A 26,494-nucleotide genomic window follows, 5' to 3' on the forward strand; every position below is an offset into this window, starting at 1 on the left:
CAGAAGCAGAAGCAGAAGCAGAAGCAGAAGCAGAAGCAGAAGCAGAAGAAGAAGAAGAAGAAGAAGAAGAAGAAGAAGAAGAAGAAGAAGAAGAAGAGGAAGAGGAAGAGGAAGAGGAAGAGGAAGAGGAAGAGGAAGAGGAAGAGGAGAGAAGAGAAAAGAAGAGCTTTGCTGACTGTAAGGAGAGTTATTGCCCAGCAGGGCCTGACAATGACGACCTTGACATGAGTGCAAACTGAAGCTGAAGAAGTTCTGGCTGAGAAGCAGGGATGTGGCTCAGCGGGTGCTCAGCATGAAGCCCAGGGCTGCATTCCCAGCACCTCATAAACTAGGCAGCGGTTCAGGTCTGTAATCCTGATACTCTGGAGGTGGATGTAAGAGGACAGGGGGGTTAAGGTTATCCTGGGCTACTTAAGGGAGTCTGAGGTCATCCTGGGCTACATGAAACCTTGTTTTAAAAAAAAAAGAAAAAGAGAGAGAAAGGAAGGAAGGAAGGAAGAAGGAAGGAAGGAAGGACGGAAGGGAGAAGCTTTCAATTAAATTTAACATAAGTGTGCCCTGTGACTCTGACTGTTCTGGCCCCAAACCATACTAAAAAGCCATCATGGAGAATCAAATGAGGACTAAATCACATGATTTTTTTGAGAATAGACAAGGAGATGGAGGCAAAGATGTCAGCCCAGTCTTAGAATGTAGGAAGGGGGGCTGGTGAGATGGCTCAGTGGGTAAGAGCATCCAACTGCTCTTCCAAAGGTCTGAAGTTCAAATCCCAGCAACCACATGGTGGCTCACAACCATCCGTAATGAGATCTGACTCCCTCTTCTGGAGTGTCTGAAGACAGCTACAGTGTACTTATATATAATAAAAATAAATAAATCTATAAAAAAAATAAAAAGAATGTAGGAAGGGGACGCAGTAGTGACTACTACAGCAGCACAGGATGGAGCAGAGGCCTGTGTCCTGCAGTGGGGTTTGTGGAAGACTCAGGCCAAGCTGCTAGGGTGACAGAGAACAGGATACAAATGAGAGGACTGGTGGAGGCTGGGAAGGCCACATGCGAGTACCAGGGGGGCAGTGCTGGACACACAATTCCCTGCTCCCCAGGGAACTTGGATGGGCACACCAGGTGCTATGTGGTGATGGTAGGGGTGAGGGTGGGTGTGGGCAGGAGGGTGGAAGTGTGGGTGGTGTGGTAGATAGCAGTAGAGATACTGAAGGCTCAGCTTCCAGCCCCTCTTCCTCACCCTGCTCCTAGGCAACTGGGCCCATGCCTCCTCCTTTCCAGGCTCATGCCTCCTCCAGGCTGCAGACCCAAGATCCCTTTTCTGTAGAACCAAGCAAGCTCCAGGAAAGACCTATGGGGACAGATACTTGAAATCCCCAAAGGAAAAGCCAACTGAGGATCAATGCCCTTGCCGGAAGTCCCCATCAGATAAGCTCCACCCAGGCGTGCTAGGCGTCATCTCCTCCCCACACAGTCCTATGATGTGGCCAGTGCTGGAATCCCCGGACAATTCAGGAATGCCTCAGTCATGAGTGCCAGGGGCATGCCCGGGGGTGAACAGGGGAGGTAGCCTTGGAAGAACTCATCAATTCTGGAAGAAAACTTTAACATTAAACAATCAGACATTTCAAGGTTCATTATCACAAAACAGCAGGGATAAAGAACGGACCCTGGTTAACACAGTGAGTTCCAGGATGGCCACCTGGTGGATAGAGTACTGAGGTCCCTAGAATCCACATGAAGACAGACATGCATCTTTCTGATCCCAGAACTATGGTGAGACGGGAAACAAGAACGTCCTGGAAGCCAACCTGGTGTACTCAACAGTGAAGAAGAGATCTTGTCTCAAACGACATGAGGTGAGAACCGGCACGTGTAACTGTCCTCTAACTGAATGTGAGCTTTGTGGCTCACACACCTGCACCCCAAATTCAAAGGCATGTACAGGAAGGAAGCAACTCGAAGAAGACAAAGCAAGAAGGAAGCAAAAGAGACACAGCTCAGTGGTTAGAACACTGTACACTCTTCCTGAGGACCCAGATCCAGTTCCCAGAACCCACAAGGCAGCTTAATAGCAGTTAAGAACTGTAATAGCAGTTCTAGAGGATGAGATGCCCTTGTTTGTTCCACAGGATCCTCCATACATAGGAGGCACATAGCCTCACGTGCACACACATGCACTCTCATGCACACACATACATGCACTCATAGGCACACACATAGACTCACATGCACACACGTACACTCACATGGACACACATACACACAAATAAAAGATAAACAAACAAACAAGTAAATAGATTTTTTTTAAAAGGAAGAAAAAAAGAGCCAGGCCTAGTGGCACATACGTGTAATCCCTGCACTTAGGAGGCTGGGGCAGGAGGATTACAAAGGGTTCAAGGCCAGGACTACAAAGCAAGACTGTCTCAAAAACTCAAAAAACAACCAAAACGATGTTACCTACCAGTAACATCAACACATCTAAACGCTAAAGAAAAACATATACAGCCAGGCAGTGGTGGCGCACGCCTTTAATCACAGCACTTGGGAGGCAGAGGCAGGCAGATTTCTGAGGTCGAGGCCAGCCTGGTTTACAAAGTAAGTTCCAGGACAGCCAGGGCTATACAGAGAAACCCTGTCTCGAAAAACAAAAACAAACAAAACATATACAAGGTTAAAAAAAAATGTTTTACACAGCCAAGATGGTGTTAACAGAAAACTGATATTACTAGGGGCACAGCTTAGTGACATAATACTAGACTGGCACACACAAGTCCCTGGGCTTAGTCACCGTGTCAGCCCTGCCGACAACATAATATTGGCTTTACCAAAGACCGCAGGAAGGCTGGCGAAAAGGAAACGGACCTCACAGATTGGGGCTGCAACTGTAACTTGATGGTTAGGCTGATTCGGTCCTGGGTTCAATGCCCAGCAGTAAAATAAAACTTAAAAAACAGAATAAATGGACGAACATTCTCATCTCCTATAAACTATCAGGCCAACAAACTAGCAGTGTATGCACGAGCAGCATTCTAAAGCCAGGCGTCGGTGCACCTCTGATCCCAGCATTCTGAGATGGAGGTGAGAGAATCTCTGGAATTTGAGGCTGGCCTAGTCTACAAGTTTTTAGGACCACAAAGGGAAAGCCTTGGTGCTGTGTTGTTTTGTTTTGTTTTTGAGCACAGAGTTTAGAAATGAGAAGAGGCTACAGTGGAGGGAAACAGTTGAGATGGTTGAGGGAGCTGACTTCAGTATCTCTGGGGAGCAGAGGGAGGACAAAATTGGGGGACGGAACAGCAGTTCCATTGTGTTCTGTTTAGTGATGTTCAACTTTCTATGTTCTGTGCAAGTATTCAATATTTTCTCATATATATATATATATGTGTGTGTGTGTGTGTGTGTGTGTGTGTGTGTGTGTATGTATCATATACATATATATAAACTTTCTTTCTTCACTCCCTGCCACCCAGTGGTCAAGATTAAGCCCGGCCTTGGGTACACTAAGGAAACACTCTACCACAGAGGTAGCCTACAATGTCAGTTGTATACTAAAAATTAATATAAGTAAGGTCTTGGGGGTTGAATACTTGTCCTGGGTTCAATCCCCATCCTTCCCCTCACTCTAGTGAATTTCCTGTGGGGAAAAGAAAAGGAGCAAAAAGTGATGGTTGTGAATGAATTATCTCTAGTTTGGTTTTCTGCTGCTGACCTCGTTGGTAGGAACACAGGTTCTCTGGAGAAGCCACGCCCACCTGAGGACTTGATGGCAGATTGATGGGTTAGACCTGTGTGAGCGGGAAGAGCTGGAAAGTCACACAAGAGGAGCCAACTTGTGCTATCTGACGTCCTAGCAGCCCTTTATTGCCCCTATCTCCATCTAGCCTAATATCCTTTTGACTATCCAGTAAAAATGTTTGGAATGTTTTCTGAGCAGACCAGTAGCTTCAAGATAACATCTGTGGCCAAGATGTTGTGTCTCATGCCTGTAACCCCAGCCCTTGAGAGGCTGAGTCAGGCTTGTCGGTTGGAGGCCAGCCTGGGCTACAGAGTGAGACCCTGCCTCAAAAAGACAAAACAACAAAAAAATGTAGCATCTGCAGCCATGTCCTGACCCCCCTGTCCCCATCAAGATATTTAATAAACACTTCTGCAGCCTTCTTTTGTTCTGTGATGTAAAAGTCCCTGTAATTGCTTCTGTGGTTGCCTGTGTTGTTCAGAGAAACCCGGGTCTTCATTCAGGGGCCATAGACACTCAGTTTTGGCTCTCATATTCCCTTTGGGGGTGAGAACTGTTTTACGTCAACATCTCTGTCTCTGTTTATTTTCTTTCTTTCAAAGCCTAAATCTTGACTGGAAAATGTGGTAACATTGCCAGATAAAATACACTTGGGATAGTACTTACACTAAAAAAATTATCACTGCTTATCTGAAATTCAAGTTTAACTGTGTTTCAGCACCATGTAGACCTAAATTGAAATGATACAGAGAAATGATCTGTGAAGTGTTCTGTATTTCAAATTAACTGAGCCAAGCATGCCTCTAATCCCAGTACTATGGAGGCAGAGGCAAGATGATCTATGTGAGTTAAGGCAAGCCTGGTCTACATAGTGAGTTCCAGGACAGTCAGAGCTGTGCAGTGAGACCCTATTTTTTGGGGGGATGGGGGAAGGTAAATTAAATTAAATTAAATGTGACTGAGCGAAGCTTGGTGGTGAATGACTTTAATCCCAGTACTCAGGAGGCAGAGGCAGGCAGATGTCTGTGAGTTTGAGACCAGCCTGTTCTATGTGGTAAGAACAACATGGTAAGACCTTGTCTCCAAAAGGAGAGGAAAAAGAAAGAAGGAAAGAAAGAGAGGGAGAAAGAAAGAAAGAACGGAAGTAAGGAAGAAAGGAAGGGAGGGAGTGAGGGAGGGAGAGAGGAAGGAAGGAAGAAAGGAAGGAAGGAAGGAGGAAAGGAAGGAACGAAGGAAGGAAAGAAGGGAGGGAGGAAGGGAGGATGAAACGAGCGGTTTTCTTTGGGGAGGGACACGGGTAGCGCTAGGGATGGACTTGGGGAGAGCAGTCTGCTGCTGACAGGCATCCCTAATGCTCATCCTGTGCTCACCCTGTATCTGTTCTGGATAGGCCAGGCCAGGGGCTGTAAATGCAGCTTATGCCTCACTAGTCCCACAGTTAGGACTGTGCCCAAACAGACAATAACAAACTGCAAAGCTCCACTATAGCAAATACTTAGAGCCTGGGAGATTCATACAGAAACTGACCACATCTCCTGGTCACGTGCTGATGGTGATTGGGGATCGTGGTCGGAATATTAACTCCTACCACAAGGGCCACTGCTGACATTCCATCAACAAGAGCGAGGAGCTGGGCGTTCAGGTCAGTGCTGGAGCACTCGCCTGACATGTGTACACTTTCAGATCCATTTACAGAGAGATGATCCCTGTGAATCAAGTGTGGAGCCAGGTACCAAGTCAGATGTCAGCAGTGTGGAGGTCTTAGGATGGGGCCTTTCTTTGCAACCAGTTGCTGGTGAACACGAGGCCTGAAACAGCAGGACTTGCTTGCTGGTCAAAACAGCGGCATGTGGACTGTCTCTGGTTCTGGGTGGAGATGTGACATTCTGAATAGCCTTAAAGATTGGAGATCAAAATCTAGCAAGAGGCTTTCTAGTCTAGAAAAAAGACATACCTTTGTCTCCTCCCTTAAGTGCACTGGGGTTTTCGCACTCTGTATGCATGCCACACTCACACACACACACACACACACACACACACACACGCCTAAGTAATTAACTAATTAATTAATTAAAAAGGAGTTAAGGCAAATGGCCCTGTCAATCTCCTGAAGAAAAAAAATGTTCCCTGCTGAGCAGTGGTGGCAGAGACCTGCAATCCCAGCACTCGGGAGGCAGAAGCAGGCAGATCTCTGTGAGTTTGAGGCCTGCCTGGTCTACAGAGTGAATTCTGGGATAGTCAAAGGTGCACAGAGAAACCCTGTCTCAAAACAACAACAACAAAAGAAAAAACACACAAAAAAAGAACACCCCCAAAAAAAGAAAAGAAAAAGAAAAGAAAGAGGAAGAGGAAGAGGAAGGAAAGAGAAAGAGAGAAAGAAAAAGAAAAAAGAAGAAGAAAAAGAAGAAGAAAAAGAAAAAGAAGACAATATTTTCCAGGAAAGCTATCTATTCAAGAGACTTTAACAAGACTGTGAGTACTACCTAAGTATGGCTGGCACAAGCACTTCACCATTGTCTACCCTCACCTGAGAGCTTGTCTTCTACACTACGCTTTGTGTAGCTCCCTGGGTTGGTTTGTTTGTTTGTCTACTTGGTTTTGATTTTGATTTTGGTTTTGGTTTGTTTTTCAAGACAGGGTTTCTCTGTGTAGCCCTGACTGTCCTGGAACTCACTCTGTAGACCAAGCTGGCCTCAAACTCAATGATCTCCCTGCCTCTGCTTCTCCAGTGCTAAGATTAAAAGCATGTGCCACCACTGCCAAGCTAATTTTAAAAACTTTTATGTGTATAATTGCCTACATGTATGTATTCTGATCACATGTGTGTAGTGACCTTGGAGAGAGTCAGATCTCCTGGAACTGGAGTTACAGACAGTTGTGGGCTGCCATGGGGTGCTGGGAACTAAACCCAGGTCCTCTGGCAATGCAGCTACCTCTCCCCAGTCCCCTAGATATCTACTTCTATTATGAATTTATTACAGAACTGGAGGTTAACCCTTTATTTGAATCTTCCCAGGGGTGGGGCAGTAGGGGAATGGGAAAGGAGAGTGTTGAGGGTGTGTGTGGGGGTGTAAATTCAATGCAGGTGTTATTTTTGTATTTTCAGACAGCTCTAATTGCTTAGAGTACTGTTTAAAGAGAGATTGAAGTGTGGGTGGGTGCTCACCTGTGGTTCTACCGATTACAGACGTTGAAACAGGGGGTTATCCTTTGGTTCAAGACCAACCTGGGCTACATAGCTTGGGAAATGTAAAGTGAAAAGTATTGTCTTTACCTAACCATGGAGAGTATGAGGCAGAGTTCTGACCAGGCAGAGCTCTTTGCTTTAGGAATAAAACCCAGCGGGACCCTCCCCAGCTGTGCCTGCCCACTCTGTTCTCTCTGCCCTCTCTGCCCTCTCTGGGTGTGCTTGCTTAAGTGCCATCCTGCAGACTCCTGCAGAAGGAACACTTTGTCTTTCTGAAATAGTTTGGATAATGTTGTCCTTTTCTCTGGACCCTGACCCATTTCTAATAATAGTGAGTTCAAGGGCAGCCACTGGTTCAGGAAGAGACTCTGCTACAAAACAAAAGCCAGACAAGGTGACACATACCAGCATTCAGAAGAAGCCAGCATATCTCTGAGTGTGAGGCCAACCTGGTCTACAGAGGAACGCTTGTCTCTAAAAACCAAACCAAACCAACCAACCAAACCAACTTTACCCACCACACACCCTGAAATAAAAAGATAGAGACATAAACTACTCAGGGAGTGGGGATAGTGGCTGGTGGCAGAACATCCAGTTAGTATACTGAAGGCCTTTTCCACACCATGACCAGAAAGGAAGAAAGGAAGGAATAGAGAGGAATAAAGAACAAACAAAAGAAAGAAGAGAGAGAGAGAGAGAGAGAGAGACGAAGGAAGAAAGAGACAGAATCTGGCTTCACGGAGCATGCGCTAGCCCTACACTTGTCTTGAAAAGCAATAGAGAAAGAACAGCCCTTCAAAGCTCCTCTCCTGGGCTCCTCTGCCCCTTTGTAAGCCAGCTCCACTTTTCCTCCTTCATCCGAGTACTTCAGTTCATCAATGCTGTGCTTAAAATAAGGCACTCAGTCTGAAGTTCCCCGGGTATGGCCCCAGGCCAGCAGAACAGTGAAGCGGCTTCACTCTTTGTGATCTTCAAGATGAGCAAGGCAAGCAGTAGCAGCCACTCAACTGGTCTTCTAAGAACACCCTTGTAAGGTGCTGCTGGAGGGAGACTCGGCTAACGAAACAGAAAGACAGTTCAGCTTGTGTTTGCAAAGGCTGAAGCAAATATCTGCCTGATGGAATACTGAAAACGGCACCTTGTAAGAAAGCAAACAATGAGCCGGGCGTGGTGGTGCACGCCTTTAATCCCAGCACTCGGGAGGCAGAGGCAGGCGGATTTCTGAGTTCGAGGCCAGCCTGGTCTACAAAGTGAGTTCCAGGACAGCCAGGGCTATACAGAGAAACCCTGTCTCGAAAAAAACCTAAAAAAAAAAAAAAGAAAGCAAACAATGTTTTACAGGATGTGGCAGGCAGAGTTATCATCATTAGTGAAAAACCAGCTTTCCCTGTCCTGGGGGATCCTGTGGTAGAAGGTCTGGCTGCTGGAGAACCAGCCAGAGGTTGCAAACCCTCCATACCTGTGCCTTGCTCTAACCACTACTCTAACCACTACATCCTATAGTCTACTACTAGGAGGATGACTAAGTGGTTACTAGGGTATGCTGCTCTCCCAGAGGACCTGGGTTCAATTCTCTCTAGCTACATGGTAGCTCACAGCTGTCTCTTTGTCCCAGGGATCTGATGTTCTCTCGTTGTCTATATGGGCACTGGGCACAGTGAACAAATACATATGCATGCGGGTAAAATTCTCGTACACATAAAATAGAGCACATTTATCTTTTAAAATGTGTTTTTTTTTTAAAGTTCATTTAAAAGGGGGCTGTAAATCACCCAGACAGGCAAGCACCCCTCAGAAAAGCTGCTTAGTCCAGAAACTTTGAGAAATGGAATAAAGCCCAGCTGGAGAGGGGGCTCAGAGGTTAGGAGCACTTACTTATTCTATGTCTGTGAGCACACTGTCCCTGTCTTCAGACACACCAGAAGAGGCCATCGGACCCCATTACAGATGGTTGTGAGCCACCATGTGGTTGCCGGGAATTGAACTCAGGACCTTTAGAAGAGCAGTCGGTGCTCTTAACCACCAAGCCATCTCTCCAGCTCCTCTCCAGCCCTCAAAATAAATCTTAAAGCAGATTTAAAGATTATAAAACCTACCTTAAGGTGTTGCACAAGGTCTCTCTTGTCTTTGTTTCTCATCCCGTGAAAAGCTTTCCTCCTCAATGGTCCCTTCAGCTATTGTCCACGCTCACACTGAGAGAGCATTGTGCTTTACAATGGTCCCACTAGTCATTGCTCACTCTCGCCCCTCAAGGACCCCACTTTACTCTGGAATGTACTCTTATTTGCTCTGCGTGTCTCATCTGAATGCTTTGACAGATTACAAGGAACCGAGAGCCAACTGGCGAACAAAACGAGATCCTGGAGGCAGCTTCACATAACAATTTTAACTAATTAATTAGTTTATTTATTGATTTTTGTTTTAGTTCATTTAAAAATTTTATTCATTTGTTGTGTATGTGGTGTGTGTGTGTGTGTGTGTGTGTGTGTGTGTGTGTGTAATGGGTAATGCCATGGTATTCATATTGACGTCATTAAACAACTTTCAGGAGTCATTCTGGCTTTCTACCTTGTTGAGGTCGGATCACTCGTTGCTTCTGCCATTGTGCAGTGTATTCTGGGCTAGCAAGCCCAGTAGCTCCTGCGGAATCCCTCTGCCTCTGCTCCTATCTCACCATGGGAGCGCTGAGATTACAGATGCTCACCACTGCATCCAGCTTGTTACTTGAGTTTAGATCAAATTCAGGTCATCAGGCATGCATGGAAGCAGTTTGGCACCCAGCCATCTTGCTGGCCCATCCCTTAGTATTTTTAATGTGTATTTATTTTCAGCTTTTATGTAGGCTTTCCCCCTCCTTGACACATGACCACATGACACAGTCCATGCAAATAAAAGTTACTTCTTGAGCTTGTCTGGAAACCGTTGGGTCCATGCTCCCAGCATTCACCAGAAGGTTTCCATGAGCCATTTCCAGGGCCTTTTGTTTGGTTTACCTCCTCTTCACATGGATTAAACCCAGTGTAGCGAGCTGGGCACGGTGGCACATACCTGTAATCCTAACATACGGGATTGCAACTTCGAGGCCAACCTGGGCTACTGTGGTAGTTTGAAGAAGAATGGCCTCCATAGGCTCATAAATGTGAGCTCTTAGTCACTGGCTAGTGGCATCATTTGAAAAGATTAGGAAGTGGGGAAGGGGATAGGGGAATTTCAGGATAGCATTTGAAATGTAAATGAAGAAAATACCTAATAAAAAAATTGTAAAGAAAAAAAAAAAAAGAAAAGAAAAGATTAGGAGATGTGGCCTTGTTGAAGAATGTGTGTCAATGGGGGTGGGATAGAAGGTTTCAAAAACCCATGTCAACTCCTCCAGTCTCTCTCTCTCTCTCTCTCTCTCTCTCTCTCTCTCTCTCTCTCTCTCTCTCTCTCTCTGATTGTGGATCAAGACATAGTGAGAGCTACTGCTCCACGCTATAAGTGCTGAGCTGCCATTCCCCTGCCATGATGATAATGGACTATACTGTGAAATTGTAAGCCAGCCCCAATTCCATGCTTTCCTTTAGAAGAGTTTCCTTGGTTATGGTGTCTCTTCACGGCATAGAACAGTGACTGAGACAGCTACCTAGTCAACTTTGTCTCAGAACCCAAACCAGCAGTCACGGTGGCTCAGACTTCATTCTAGTGGATGGGAGGTGGAGGCAGAAGGACTGTGAGCTCAAGTCATCCTGAGCTACATCCCTGAGCTGGAGGTCCTGAGTTCTATAAGAAAGCACACCGATTGGAGAGATGGCTCAGCAGTGAAGAGCACTGGCTGCTTTTCCAGAGGACCTGGGTTCAACTCCCAGCACCCACATGACAGCTCACAACTGTCTATAACTCCAGCTCCAGGTGACCTGACATCCTCACACAGACATACATGCAGGTAAAACACCAATGCAGAAAGAAAGAAAAGAAAGAAAGAAAGAAAGAAAGAAAGAAAGAAAGAAAGAAAGAAAGAAAGGAAGGAAGGAAGGAAGAAAACAGGCTGAGCAAGCCATGGAGAGCAAGCAAGTAAGCAGCACGCCTCCATGACCTCTGCATCAGCTCCTGCCTCCAGGTTCCTGCCCTACTTGAGTTCCTGTACTGACTTTCCTCAGTGATGAACAGTGCTGTGGAAGTATGAGCCAAGTAAGCCCTTCTCTCCCAGCTTGCCTTTGATCAAGGTGTTTTATCACAGTGATAGTAACCCTATCTAAAACAGACCCTGTCTCAAAAAAGTCAAAACAACAAATTTAAAAGGAAAGCCATCCCCAAACAACCAAGACACACAAACAAAAGAACAGAAAACAGAAGGGTTGGAAGCTCTAGGGATAGATAAAAATGAGCTATGCTCACATTTCCATGTTGGGAACTCTGAGCCACAAAAAGAAGACAGGCTGCCCGGGAGAGCTTTGATGGCCCTGGACAGTCAAGAATGTAAGACCAGTGACTGTTGCCATTCACCAGCATTAAAGGGGAAGCTGCAGCCCAGAGATATGGAAACGTTGGTATCAGGTTTCTGATGTGGGATTTGTCAAAACATAGTAAAACCTTTGAAAGTGTACACCTTCTCTTGAATGGGAGAGAAACCAATTTTGTCAGGAGGAAAATACCCACTACATGTCCATGGAAATATCGTTGAAACTATGAACCATAGAGGCCTTGACAATAGTGGTGATGATGGTGGTGATGGTGGTGGTGGTAGTGGTAGTTTCCATTACTACTGTTATCGTCGTCATTCTATCATTATTTATTTCCTATGGGTTGGGCATTGGGCTAGCCTATGCTTCTCTGTTTCCAGCTGCTGACCCTATTTTGAAAGATGAAGAGATGGAGTCTCTTTGAAAGAAGCAGATCACTAGAGGTAGAAACCTTGGAAGGTTTCGTTAGCTTCTGGCTCTGCCCTGAGCTCTCTGTTTCTTGATTGCTCAAGATGTGAAAGGCTACCACCACCACCACCACCACCACCACCACCACCACCACAAGCTGCCACCGCATGCCAAAAACCCGTGTGTTATGCTTGGCTGTCCCTGCCATAATGGATGATCTGTGGCTCTCTGGAACCATGATCCAAAGTCAACGTTTCTTTCCAAGCTGGTTCCGATGGCTTTCTTGACCATAAGGATAAGAAAATGAACCAACAATGTCCTATGTCGACAACAGAGGACGGGTCTTGCCAACTCAGGGAGATCAGAGGAACTGATCTCTTCCTGGGGCACCACAGCAGGGCAGGAGTTGAATGTTGCTAGGGCCATTTGCATACTGGGTTTTTTGTTTGTTTGTTTGTTTGTTTGTTTGTTTGTTTAGATATTTATGTATGTGAGTACACTGCTGCTATCTTCAGACACACCAGAAGAGGGCATCAGATCCCATTACAGATGGTTGTGAGCCGTCATGTGGTTGCTGGGAATTGAACTCAGGACCTCTGGAAGATCAGTCAGTGCTCTTAACTGCTGAGCCATCTCTCCAGCCCCCATTGCATACTGTTAACTGAAGCACTGTTAATGGCAATGATAGGCCTTCGTTGTTAGCTCCCTTTTGAATGCCTTTCCCGCTCTTCTTTCTTTTCTTTCTCTCTTCCTTCCTTTCTCCTTCCTTCTCTCTCTCTCTCTCTCTCTCTCTCTCTCTCTCTCTCTCTCTCTCTCTCTTTGTTTCAATAAGATGTCTGTGGTCAGGGCAATTTGACTCTAATTGACAGTTGTTAGAAGCTCCCCTTCTGCCCAGGCTGCCCTAAGTCCAGGCTCAATCGCCAAGCAGCCCCTATTTGTCAGCCAGCTGGACAACCTTCGTGCCAGCAGGCTGCTTTGAACACTTCACGGATGTCTTGAGAAAGCTACACTGCGACCACATCTGCTTGCTGCCAAAGCACTGCTCCAGCTCCAACAGGCACTCTTCCAGATACTTCTGTTTCAGATGCTTGCGCCAGACTCCTTGCCACGGCAAGTCTTGGTGAATTCTCAGTTGTTTTCACCCAGGCTGAGGGTCACTGCTTTCCATAGTGGCCCAGAAGAGTGTCTGTGATTGGTACAGATGTGGTCTTTCGTCTGAATGGACTGTGCTGTGACTGGTGCAAATACAGTCTTTCATTTGCATGAAGGGTTATGCCCGAGTGCAGACACTCTTGTCTCCCCTCTTCTGGCAGTGCAAACAGGCTGTTCAGTGTACTTCTGAGTAAGTCAAAAGACGCCCTTCTGTGCTGCCCCCTGGTGTTGTGACATTAGGTCGATTACAAGGCTCTCTCTCTCTAATTGCTTGTTTGTTTCTTTGTTTTTTTGAGACAGGGTCTCACTACACAGCTCTGACTGTCCTAGAATTAACTATGTAGACCAGGCAAGCCTCAAACTCACAGAGATCACTTGCCTCTGTCTCCCCAGTGCTGGGATTAAAGGTGTGCGCGGTGCGACCCTACCTGGTCTATTACTTCTCTTTTTAAACTTTAAACAAATTTAATGTGTGTGTGTGTGTGTGTGTGTGTGTGTGTATACATGCTCTTGCATGCGCACGCGCATTGTGCACATGTGGAAGTTTGAGGACAAAGCTGTAGAACTGGCTCTTTGCTTCCACCTCCACATGAATTCTGGGGATCAAACTCAAGGGGCCAGATCCTCCGGGCAAGCACTTTACCTGTTGAGACATCTTGTGGCTTTCCTTGCTTACTTTTGATTTTTCTCTCTAGTGGAGCAAGCTGAGCTGGGCAGAGACTGTGGAGACAGCCACAAGACAGCAGCAGCTGTGAAGGTGGCAGCCTCAGCAGTGGCAGCCACAGTCGTGGTGCAGAGCGCTCGCTGGGTGGGAAGCAGAAATTACAGAGGTGACAGAGGCTATGAAGGCCGGGAGGCAGAAGGCGAGTAACTGTAAACCCCCATCACTGGAAAACTTCCATATAGCTGCTCAACCTTAAGGCCCAAAAATGTCTGCACGCTAGGCTTGAGCTGAGAAACACGGTGGAAGCCGAGGATTCCAGGACTAGAGCTGTCTCACTAACAGGTGCCGCTCACTGCTGAACGTTGCTGCCCGCTGCTCCTGCTCGCTGTTGGCAGTCAAGGGTTACGATAGCCATATGCCAGTGCCACTGGTGGTTAAAGCCAGCGCAGTAAGCTTCCAACCTGAAGACTCTCTGGCTGCTGAAGCCTGGAGCAATGGGCTCCAGATCGTCATGGTTTGGAGCTGTGAGCCTCTGGGCTTGTCATTTCAGTCCCCAGGCTTTGGACATTCAAGGGCATGGGAGTTTAGACATTAGATATTTATATCACCTATTCAATAGTTTCCATCCAAGTAGAGCGAAAGGGACTCAGCAGCCAGCATTGATGTCTGCCAGGGCCAACGCCTAGGAGACATTCCCAGAAAGGAAAATGTGGGCCAAAGGTTCCATACCGTCAATGTACCTTCAAGTGTGATAGCTGTATACCAACATGGATGTTAATCCCAGCTCTCAGGAGGCAGAAGTAGGGTCTCTAAGAGTTAAAGGGCAGACTCATCTACATAGTGAGTTCCAGGCCACCCAGAGCTATGTAGTATGATCTTGTCTAACAAAACTCAAAAAATTTTTTTTCTGTCATCATAGCACTGAGGAAGCAGAGGCAGGAAGATTTAGAAGTTCAAGGTCACCAGGTACATAGTAGGTTTGAGACCAACCTAGGTTATAGGAGACGCTGTCCTCAAACAATGACGGTAACAACAAAGAGCCAGGCATGGAGTTTCCTTCCTGCAATCCCAGACCTGGGGAGGCAGACACAGTAAGACTGAAATAAGTTCAAGGCCAGCCTGCTCTACACAGCACACAGGAAATTCCAGCTTAGCCAAGGTTATTATATACTGAGACCTTTTCTCAGAAACAAAACAAAATAACATGGCGGCAGTGAAGAGAATGCTTGGCATTGGCTGCCCTCCAAAAGGACCCAGGTTCAGTCTCCATCACCCACGTGATGATGCAGATGGCCTGTAACGCCAGTTCCAGGGGACCCAATGCCCACATCTGGCTTCCACAGGCACTAGGCTTGGCAGGCCCTATACTCCCATTTGTGCAGACAAAACACTCACACACATAAAAATAAACAAATGTGTTTTTTGTGTATTTTATCTTAAGGCAGGGTCTCAGTATGTAGCTTTGGCTGTCATGTAAGTCACTATGTAGAGCAAGCTGGCTTAAAACTCACAGAGATGTGTGTGCCTTTGCCTCCTTAGTGCTGGGATTAATGGTGTATACCACCCACCACATTTTTTTTTTTAATTGCATGGTCTGGAGAGGTAGCTCAGCAGTTAAAGGCGCTTGTTTTGATTCCCAGTATATCAGCTCCGAACTGTGTATAATAACTCCAGCTTCAGGGATATGACCCCCTCTTCTGCCTCAGGCATGCATGAGGTACACAGACATGCATACAAGCAAACACCCATACACACAACACTTTTAAAATAAAAAAAAAATGAAGTCCAAAACTTTGTATTCTGAAGAAGCCGGTGTGCAAAATGCCACCAAAATGGCAAACCCAACAATACACAGAATGACTGAGACAGAGATGAGGCTCTGATAGATCTCCTAGAATTAGCTCAGGGTTTCTAGACTTCCAATCCAAGGAACTGGTAAGACTGTTCCAGAAAAATAATCTTGGGAGAAAGAGGAAAAGAAAAAGAGAAGGACTAGGAAAAGGAAAAGAGAGAAAACCAATGAACCAAACAAACAGAAAAAAACAAAAAGCAAAAGCCACAACTATAAAGCCCAGAGTTCAGTGGAACATTACATAGCCGAGTGGGGTGGTACACATCTAAAGTCCCAGCTCGTGGGAGGTGGAGGCAGCAGGATCAGAAGTTCAAGGCCATCCTTGACTACACAGCGAATTAGATGCTATCTTGGGCTACATAAGACCCTGCCTTAAAATAAAAATAAAATTTAAATAGGTAAAGGAAGTGAAGGGTTTGTCTGTTTCCTTTTGTTTGGCTTTGGTTTGGGTTTTGGTTTTGAGACAGCATCTCACTAGAAATTGCTTTTTGACCTAGAACTCCATATGTAGATCAGCTGGTCTCGAACTCACAGAGACCTGCTTGCTTCTACCCCAAGTGATGAGATTAAAAGGATATTTGAATATTAAGGTTTCAAGTATAAAGAACATGAAACCATGTGCTTTCTTGGGCAGCACACTTGCTGAAGTCAGAACGATGCAGAGATGGTTAGCCCAGCCCCTGTGCATGACTGACATGCAGACTTGTAGAGGGTTCCATACTTTGTTTTTGTGACTAAGGATGTTTCTCCTAAAACCGATAATGCTACACTGTCTTAAGTGGCATTTAAGTCTACTTTGTTCACTGATGTAAAGAAGCTTTGAAAGATCATATAAGGAAAAAAAAACAAAAACAAAAACACATTACTGCTTTCCCACTTTGATCACTTCCAGTGAGTAAATGGATGTTTGGAATTAAAAAGAAAAGACAACGAAGCTCATAGTGTAAGAGATATATAAGGAATAAAGAAAAAAAAAAAAGAACAAAGTAGAAAATGGATGTGTAAGTCTCCTGGCTCATGGGACATAAAAACACACTACCTGTCTTAGTTAGGGTTTTACTGCTGTAAACAGACACCGTGACCAAGGCAACTCTTATAAGGACAGCTCAGAGGTTCAGTTCATTATCATCAAGGCGGGAACATGGCAACATTCAAGCGAGCATGGTGCAGGAGGAGCTGAGGGTTCTACATCGTCATCTGAAGGCTGCTAACAGGATACTGGCTTCCAGACAGCTAGGCTGAGGGTCTTAAAGCCCACACCCTCAGTGACAAACCTACTCCAACAGGGCCACACCTTCTAATAGTGCTACTCCCTGGGCTGAGCCTATACAACCTATCACACTACCTCTGTGCCAAAAGACCAGAATTCTTTCCTCACGGACCCCTGGATGCAGTGGGTGCAAGCAGCAGCCTCCTTGGGAGGTGTAGCCTATACCTTGTTTGAATTGCCCTGAGGGCCTTCAAGATAGAGTTTCTGATGGATATGCTTGTCTCTGAGCTCAGCCATTCACACTCTAGGCTGCAGACCTCCAAACCCGCTCACCAGCCTCTGGGAACCCCCAGAACACAGTGGTCAGGCCCGCACAAATCAGGTCATCATGTCTATCTGCTTCAAGATGCAAAATAAGGAATATGTGTCTGAGAGTCTGGGAAAGGCCAGGTTCAAGTTCACTGGCCACCAGAAGATCTACATCTCAAAGAACCGGGATTCATCAGATTTAATGCAGATGAATTTGAAGTTATAGTCGCTGAAAATCAGCTTATCTTTGGTGTCTGTGGGGTCAAGTACATCGCCATTTGTGATTTCCTGGCCCACTGGCAGCCCTTCACTCCTGAGGCTGACTTCCACATTCTGCCAATGTTTACTAATACCACTCACTCACATCCAAAATAAGCAAGCAAGCAAAGAAACAGAAACAGCAAACCACAAAGCCAGATATACTGGCTCATGACTGCAATACTAAGTGGAAGTCCAAGGATCAGTATTTCAAAGCTAGCCTAAGCTACCCAAGGAGTTTGAGACCATCCTGGGCTACCTAAGAACCTGCTTTTAAAAAGCACGTACCACTCCCCATACATACAGCAGCAGCACACCTGTAACCACAGCATTTAGGAAGCTAAGGCAGGAAGGTTGAGATTTCAAGGACTCTCTGGACCACAGAAAGGGACACCATCTCAAAAACTAAGTAAATAAAACAACAAAACAAAAGCACATGCACAAAAAGCTGAACTAAATGGAAAGGTGTGTCGTTGCCATGTTTGTAAACTAGAAGACTCGCTAGTGATATGTTAATTCTCCAATGGATCTATGTAGTCAACATGATCCCGTATGAAATATCAACAGTCTGCTTCTCTAGAAGTCAACAAAGAGATGCTAAAATTTATATCAAAATCCAATAGCATGGTGGAACACACTTAAAATACCAGCTCTGGAGAGGCTCAGGCATAGGCTTATGGCCTATGTTATTAAAAATAACAAAACAACAACGACAACAAAACAAACAAAGCAACTGTAGTTGTGGGTGGCTGTGAGCCACATTGAGGGTGCTGGGAACTGAACCCATATCCTCTGAAAGAGCAGCCAGTTATCTTAACTCCTGAGCCATCTCTCTAGCCATTCATATTCTCATTTCTAGACCAACCACTGCAGTACACAACCAAGGGACCAAGGATGTAGCTCAGTGAAGCCTCTGCAGTGTTTTTAAGAGACAAGCGTCTTTCTCTGGTGATAAGGATGGCAGCAAACTTCCAGGCTCAAATAATTCTCCTGCCTTGACATATGGAGTAGCTGGGACAAAAGGTGTCTGTCACTGTGCCTGGCACATCAAATGTCCTCAGAGTCTGATCAGCTGAAGCTAGAAGCAGAATTACCAGGGACCTTGACTCTGGGTATCCGGGGGTTCACTTGGGAACCTACCAATGCAGTATCAGTCAGGGTATGGCATCTGTATCCTGGGACTCAGCTCTGGTCGCTGTTATCCAGTTAACGTGCTGACTGCTGGGGGAAAGCTGTTTCTGTCTTTGGATTCTCATGTTTGGTTCAGATGTTCCAAGCCGTAGTGTCAGCACTGTGTCTTCCTGAGGTGAGAGCACCCAGCTTGGTGCTGGTCCTCACTGCTCTGGCATTTGCGGACTGGATTGTATTTCTGCCTGCTGGGATCCTAACACTGCCACAGAAGCCACAGAAGGAAGGCAAGCAAGCAGTTGTAGGCCAGCTTGGCCGTGGATGACCCTGGGGGAGTGGGAGGGGAGGATCTGCAATAGTAAACAGTATATAATGAACTTCCTTGAAGCCCACTCACCACTTAAGACCTTCACTAGATCTGGAGGTCCTGAATTCTAGGCTTTCTTCTGACTCAAGCTTGCATTTTATATTTTTACATTTATTTACTTGTTTGGTGTGTGTGTGTGTGTGTGTGTGTGTGTATACATCAAAGTACCACAACTTGCATGTATAAGTCAGAGGACAATTTTCAGGAGTTGGTTCTCTCCTTCCACCATGAGGGTCCCTCACAAAGTCCTTTAGAGTGGGGCATCCTGGGCATGAAACAAAATGCCTTGTAGGTACTGATTGGATGATGAATACAGCAAGATGGGAAGGACACAACCTCAGTGAAGATGTTGAGATAACAGGGGATCCATAAAAGAGAGGACCTCACTCCCAAGGGACAGCCACAGAACTTAGGGCAAACCTCAGCTGTGGCTGAGGATAGACAGATGCCCGGAGAACGACTCAGGGCAAAAAGGGCACTGCAGAGTCCCAATGGGCACCTAGCTGCCAGCTCTATGCTGGCGGGCCTCAAGCTCCCCAGCAGTTGCAACACACGGTGGGTTGCACTAGACCTCCGTGCCCCACGAGGGCGCTCCAGATAAGTCCTCCAGAGCACTCGCGCTCAGCCGCGGTCGCTCTAGCCGTGCAGCGGCGGCGCGGGGCGTGTCGGGAAAGCGGCGGGCTGGTGCGATCCTTAGCGGCGGCAGCGGCTGCGGCAGCGGGAGCCATGGTGGGTGGCGAGGCCAGCGCCGCGGTTGAGAAGCTAGTTTCCGGCGTGCGGCAGGCTGCCGACTTCGCCGAGCAGTTTCGTTCCTACTCGGAGAGCGAGAAGCAATGGAAAGCGCGCATGGAGTTCATCCTGCGCCACCTGCCTGACTACCGAGACCCACCCGACGGCGGCGGCCGCCTGGATCAGCTGCTGTCCTTATCCATGGTCTGGGCCAACCACCTCTTCCTGGGTTGCAGGTGCGGACCCCCGACGGCTGGCTGACCTTGTCCCCATCAGTCGATCCTCAGCTTGGGCATATACACTGCTCCACGCTGAACCTGGCTCCAGCCTCCTACTGATCCCCTCTTAGCATTCCCTCGGGAAAGATCTCTCCTCTGAGCCTCGCTTTTCTCTTGTGAATGAGTGGTTGGGGTGACTACAGCAGCTGAATGATAGAGCGTGCAGTGCAGGTGTGCTCCAAGGCGGCCGTATTGCAATGGTCATTGTTATTACTGTTTATTAGCCCAGAGGACTTCCTTTCCAGAGTGTGTTTGAAGTCCATTAGCTCCTGTCGCCCACGTGACGAAAGTGCAGACTCTTCCTCTAGATGAAGACACCTAGCAAGAGGATGTGATGTATCTCACCGTTGATGGGTTTCTCGCTAAGGAAGGATGTAATCTTTTCTCCCCTTTCTCCTCTTGGCTTCCCTCTTAGGAAAGTAACCCATGCTATCTTGTTGCTCTCCTAACTCCCCGCCCTCCCCAGCCCCAGCCGTTGTGATCACACCTGGAAGGCAAGAGCCTGCCCTTGATATATTCCACCTGGAAATGACACCAGGTTTTTATACTCCCTTGTGATTTTTAATTTTTAAGGCAGTCTTCCCTTATAACTGAGACTGGCCTCCAGTTTACTATGTAGCCCAGGCAATCCTAGAACTCGATCCACCTAGGTAACCACATCTTGAAAGGCATGCATGGCCAAGCTTTTCCAGGCTTCTAGAGTTTCTTGAGGTTGTGTTAGAACAGGAGACCCTCACTCATACCTGATTTTGTAGTGGTCACAGGACCCCCTCCAGGCCAAACTGCTTGGTTTACTTTTTGGGTTTTGTGTTGGATGAAACCCAGGCCCTTACACGTCCAAAATTACCGAGCCTCATCACCAGTGCTGAAGCTGCTTGGTTTCAGCTGTTGGGATGATTTGTCAGAACCGGATGTGGGGATGCTGAGCCAGACACACCCATCACACACACAGGCCCATCCTCCTTCCTGAGGTGCCCTTTAAAATCTGAGATTACAGAATCCAAGCTCAGATACTTGACTGAGAACTGAACAAAAGGGATAAATGGTGTCATTTTCATGAGACCAACATTCTGTGTGTTTTTAAAATAATCCCAATTTTAGGCCCTCAAATTTCATCCATGAATATGTACCATCAGGTATATGGTGCTCCTGTTTCTGTAATTTTAATTTAGCTTTTTGTTTGTTTGTTTATACCTATTTTAAATTTTATACGTACGGGCATTTTGTCTACATGCCTGCACTGTAAGAGTGCCTCATGCCGTTGGAGGCCAGAAGACAGCTTTGGATTCCCTGGGATAGAAGTGCAGGTGGTTGTGAGCCACCTGACTTGGATGCTGGGAATTGAAACTGGGTCCTCTGAGAGCAAGTGCTCTCAACTGCTAAGTTACCTCTCCAAACTCCTGTTTTTGTAATTCTTTAAAAAGATTTTTATTTTATGTGTATGACTATGTACAAATATGTACCTAGTATCCTCAGAGGCCAGAAGAGGGTGTCAGATATCTGAGACCCGAAATTAACAGCCGTGTAGAAACTGGACCCAGGTCCTTTATAAGAGTCTCAGGTGCTGTCCTAGCTGCTGAGCCATGTCTCTTGCCCCTGCTTTTGTAATTCTTGAAACAGCTGCTATATTGACATTGTTCTCAAGCCTAGTTTTGTCCTCACAGGCAGGAAGAACTATTTGTTAACCTGTATGCTAAGCACCTATGGTTTCCCCTGCAGTATCAAATCAGTCTTTACAACGCTTGATATATACGCATCTGTGTTCCAGCTACAGCGAAGGCTGAGGCAGGGCAACTGCTTAAACCTCAGGTGGCATCGTGTGACCTTACCAGTGACCAAGCGGTTCTGTATTCTAGGGGTGGCATTTACAGTCTAATCACTACACTTTCTTACTAACCCGTAGTGACTACAGTGAGTCTTCCCAGGTTTTTACCTTCCTGCTTTTCATTGTGCAGCTATAATAAAGACCTTCTGGACAAGGTGATGGAAATGGCTGATGGGATTGAAGTGGAAGACCTGCCCCAGTTTACAACCAGAAGCGAACTAATGAGAAAGGTGAGAGGCATTTGTAAGTGTAGCTACGGAGGGCCCAGCTTACACTGCGTTGTGTTGGTGTGCATGTTCCCCTTTCCTGCAGCACAGTCTCAAGGCCTTTCCGTATTTCTTCACAGTTGGTGTAAACCTTTTCTTAACTAGATAACAGGTCAGTGTGATAAATTATGCACTGTCTGTGGAGTAACAAGTGGGCTCAATCTCTTTGATTTGTCTACAACACTCCTTTCTCTTGGTGCCAGGGACTGAACCATTCTCCTTATGCTAGAAGAACTAGGAACCAGTACAGAGGGTCCTAAAAACCAACTGAAAGCATTTTCCAGTTAGACTGCTCCTGCAGGGCTCTGAGTGAACTTCACACATCCGTGCTTCCTGCTGCACCATTCACAGTAAGCAGCATCAGTAGGTGTGGATGATGGAAATGCAGTCCAGATACATACACCACGAAAGCTTGTTCAGCTGTAACGAAAGATGAAATTGAGTGTCCACAAGAATGGATAGAAACGGAGATCTTTACGTTGAACAAAAAAGGCTAGAAGGAGGAAAAACAAACACCATGTTTTCTTTCCCAGGTGAAGAATAGGGGAGTGTGTATCATTTGTGCATTAATAAGTGTTGAACCTAGAGCCCTGTATGTGCCAGGCCGGGGCTCTCCCCAGCTGTGTCTCCACTTTTTCTTTACTTTTTTCAGAGTCTTTCCCGGGCTTCACCTTGATCTTGAGCCCGGTAGGCCTTGGGATCACAGTCCTGCCTCTGCTCTCTGGTGGCCTAGATGACACATCTCTGTCTCTAGCCACAGCTGTTTTGCTTATTTATTCATTTATTTGTTTAAGTTTTTGTTTGTTTGGTTTTTGTTCTTTTTCCTCCTGAGTTCTGGGATTATAGGCATAAACCCCCAGACTTGGCTTGTTTTGCTTATTTAAAAAAAGAAACATTTTGGTTAGGGTGCTAAAGTTAGAAGTACATCATTTTAGAGTAGGTCATTACAGGGTATCTCTGCCTCAGCAGGTCAGGGCTGGACCAGACTTGTGTGCACTCTGACTATGATAAAGAATGTGGTCGAGTAATGTCCAGACACCACAGCTGAGTTCTAGTCTCCAGGACTTCGTCTTACGGCTGTGGCCTTGTCCACCGTGAGCTTTGCCCTAGAGTCTTATGTCTGGATCCTGATCCCTGGGGCCAGGGAGAGGCAGAGGAAACTTTGGAGAATAAGGCTGTGAGTCTTAGCTACAACGCCTCCTCCAACCCCTACAAGTGTGTTTTTCTCACATGTGTCCTGGTCTCTCTTAGCCAGCAGACTTGCTCCCTAAAGTTTGTTTGATGTCTATCCAGCCTTTTAGATAAAATTTCAAATTCTTTATTTGGATAGAATTTAAGATTTACTACTGTGTGTGATTCAGGAGCTAGTGTAGCCATGTGGAAGCCAAGAGTGCAGGGCCTGCTCTGACACCACAGACATAGCAGATCACCTACTTCTCAGCCACCAAGTGTTCAAACTTACTTGTATTAAACTTGGTAAAGCCCCCATCTGTGGGTGTGGCTTTCTGGCAGCTCGTGAACTTCAACTTGATCTTAGGCAAGGGATCCATCACATGCGTCTTATTCTTAGCTTCTTACAGATGGGCATGATGACCTAGCCAGTGTAAACCCAGGCCACCATGTCCTGAAGCTTCCCAGAGACATCGCAAATATCTGTCTGGAGCCTGTAAGCCGTAACACAGACCGATAGGACATCTTGATATGGATAATATGGAAAGGGCAGAGTTATGCTCAAATAGGGAAGCCATACTTGCTCAAATGGACTTCACACTTACACTCCAGGCTTTGAAAGAACCAGCCTGTGGAAACAAAGTAGGAATTCTTCCACTTTCCTCTTCGGCCCTAAGTCGCAGGTATTGGTCTTGGGCCAGTGAGATGGCTCAGCCAGAGAGAGGTGTTTGCTGGAAAGCTTTAAGACCTGAGAGCAAGCCTTGGAACCCATGGTGGGAAGAGAACCAACTCCTAAAAGTTAACTCCCTAAAGTTGTCTGCTAACCTCTACACATGTTCTGTGGGCTCCTCACGTACATGAGCACAGACACACAAATAAATAAAAGTGATTCTTCCAGGAGGCTGGAAATGTATCTCCATGACAGGGCTAACCTCGGTCTGGTATCCCCTAATACCTCAACAAAACAAATTCCTGTAAGCCGTTCATGAGAACAGTCACTCACACACTGAATGGTTTGTAAGTCCACTGCACAGAGTCTGTCCTGGAGATAGATTGTCCTTCCTTTCATGTCAGGTGAAACTGAAATGTACTAGGCCAGAAATCTAAAAGCCCTGTTATCATGCCAGCCAGAACTGATCCTGTAAATTAGAGTGTATTGGGTTTTAGAGTTAGCAGGGATATGGAAAGGAGTGGCTCAGCATTGTCGGCACCTGGAGACCAGACAACGATGATAACTTAGACATAAGCTCTCTCGAGTCAAGTGTTAAAAATACATGCTGCCCTCCTGCAGTTTTTGGGCCAGTGTATCTCTGTCCAGTTCTTCCTCTTTGGTCTGAGGAATGAGTGGTGACAGGTGGGATTTGATCAGCAGTTGGGAAGAGTGTGTGCGCTCTTCTGAAAAGGAGACTTCGGCACAGCATATTGAGCAAGCAGCCTTGGCGATCTTAAGTGACACCCAGTGCTCGCCTGCAGCCGGTGTGGCTGCTGCAGGAGCAGTGACAGCATCAGTCACCACTGAGTCAGGCGAGAATAGTGGGGTGTGGTGGCCACGCCTTTAATCCCAGCACTCTGGAGACAGAGGCAGATGGATTTTTGTGAGTTTGAATGAGGCTATTCTACATACTTAATTTCAGAACAGATAGGGAAACATAGAGACTGTCTCTCAAAAAAACAAAAACAAAACCAAAAAAAAAATGGAAAATGAGCAATGATTGACAAAGAAGCTGTTATTGTTGATTCAAAGAAGTTATTAACATCATAATTTGCTGCTTCTCCTGAGAACATCTGTATCCCACAAGGAAAGACATCAGTGTGAAATTGACCACAAGGAACTGTAAAAATCAGAAGAGCAGGTGTGCCCACACACCACAAGGTGTTCTGTGCTTTTTTGCAACTTCAGCCAGCTCTGAGGCCATGTTTTCATGAAAGCCATAACCAGACATGGGGGCCACACCTTTAATCCCAGCATTCCAGAGGTGGAGGCAGGAAGACCAGGAGCTCAAGGTCATCCTTGGCTGCCTCGACAGCTGGAGATAACAGGACTGTGTACATCCTGTTGAAAGAGGACCTGAGTTCAGTTCCCAGCAACCACATGGTAGCTCACAACCATCTGTAACGGGATCCGATGCCCTCTTCTGGTGTGTCTGAAGATAGAAACAGTGTACTCACATATATAAAATAAATAAAATCTTAAAAAAAGAAAAAAAAGGAAGAGAGAGAGAGGGAAGAAACAAGTGGACCTGGTCCTGTGGTCCAGTCTTGCAGTCCAGAGTCCAGGATAGGCGGACCATCTAACAATGGTCTGAGTCTGTCCAGTTGAAACTCTTGACGGGCTGGAGAGGTGGCTCAGTGGTTAAGAGCACTAGTTGCTCTTGCAGAGGATCCTGGTTGAATTCTCAGCACCCACATGGTGTCTCACCATCTATAACCCTAATCCTGGGGCATCTGACTCCCTTTCTTGGGACCTCCTCAGGCACCAGGCATACACTTGGTGCACTGACATACATGCAGACAAAACACCTATATACATGAGTGTTGTGTATAGTTTTTGTTATCCTGCTTTAAGCTCTGAGCAGACAGTGCTACCAGCACCGCCCAGGTTCTCCTGGATCCGTGGATAAAAGACACACATACACATTAGTTTACTTTTATATTGCTTTAGCTCAGTGGCCAGGGTCTTCTAAGACTTGCTTGGCTTTTGAGCGTGCCCTTCTTTTCACTCCCAGCTCAGCCCCCTAAATCGGCTCTCAGCTTAGTTATGTTTCTAACCTCCCATCTGCCACCCCAGGCCCAGTTGGGGCAGAGGCCAGTTGTCACTCCACCCTAGATCTCACATGACTGGTGGCCTTTTCTCCTTCCAAAGCGTGACAAATCTCTTCTTCCTCTCCCGCATCTACTAGCCTGCCTGCCTGTTCTGCCTAGCTCATTGGCCTCTAGCATCTTCAGTGATGAATCAAGAACCAACTGGGGAACAGGACCTTAGCATCAGCATCAGCACCACCTGCTACATCTCACCTTTCCTATCTAATTAAAGAAAACAAAAAACAAAAACCTCTTCTCTCAGACATAAATTGAACAAAACCATAGCAACCTTGTACATTATAAAGTATGGTATACAGTTAACATCCAGCCCATCATATTTGTCAATAAGACACTCTACCATCATTTCTAACTTGAAGAGTTATAATTCTATCCCTGAATTATGTTTAGATTTTAGCCTGTAACACCATCTGAAAAGTGTCTTCTACTCTATAACCTCTCTCTCAGTGCTAAACAACTTGAGTTTGATTATGAGACTATAGCTAGTCTTCAGCCCCATCAGAACTCCAAGAAGGAATTAAATATTCCCTGAGTATATAGGAAGCACCACACGTAGCTTCCAAAACTTAAACAATTATGGAGACAGCCCCCAATTCTTGCACATGAGAGAATTTTTTAAAAGAAAAAGAAAGGCCTGGTGAGATGGCTCAGCAGTTAAGAGCGCCGACTGCTCTTCCTAAGGTCCTGAGTT

At 46.2% G+C, this 26,494-nt stretch overlaps 1 protein-coding gene, 1 non-coding gene and 1 pseudogene across 2 annotated transcripts in view; all 3 read left to right on the plus strand.

Annotated features, from left to right (window-relative positions):
* Positions 1-16,061: 16,061 nt before the first annotated feature.
* Positions 16,062-16,169, plus strand: LOC115032622. The gene has a single exon (XR_003838260.1). It is a non-coding gene; the product is annotated as a U6 spliceosomal RNA (small nuclear RNA).
* A 621-nt stretch (positions 16,170-16,790) lies between these two features.
* On the plus strand, positions 16,791-16,914 carry LOC115032639 (annotated as a pseudogene).
* Positions 16,915-19,359: 2,445 nt separating this feature from the next.
* Positions 19,360-26,494, plus strand: part of Cdkn2aipnl (CDKN2A interacting protein N-terminal like) — a 9,635-nt gene continuing 2,500 nt past the window's right edge. Inside the window, exons 1-2 of the mRNA XM_021177156.1 lie at positions 19,360-19,680; positions 21,678-21,777. Coding sequence (XP_021032815.1) covers positions 19,442-19,680; positions 21,678-21,777 — 339 coding nt within the window. The 5' untranslated portion in view covers positions 19,360-19,441. The remainder of the gene's footprint in view (positions 19,681-21,677; positions 21,778-26,494) is intronic.

Source organism: Mus caroli, chromosome 11 (assembly GCF_900094665.2).
Source record: "Mus caroli chromosome 11, CAROLI_EIJ_v1.1, whole genome shotgun sequence".
Taxonomy (NCBI): Eukaryota; Metazoa; Chordata; class Mammalia; order Rodentia; family Muridae; genus Mus; species Mus caroli.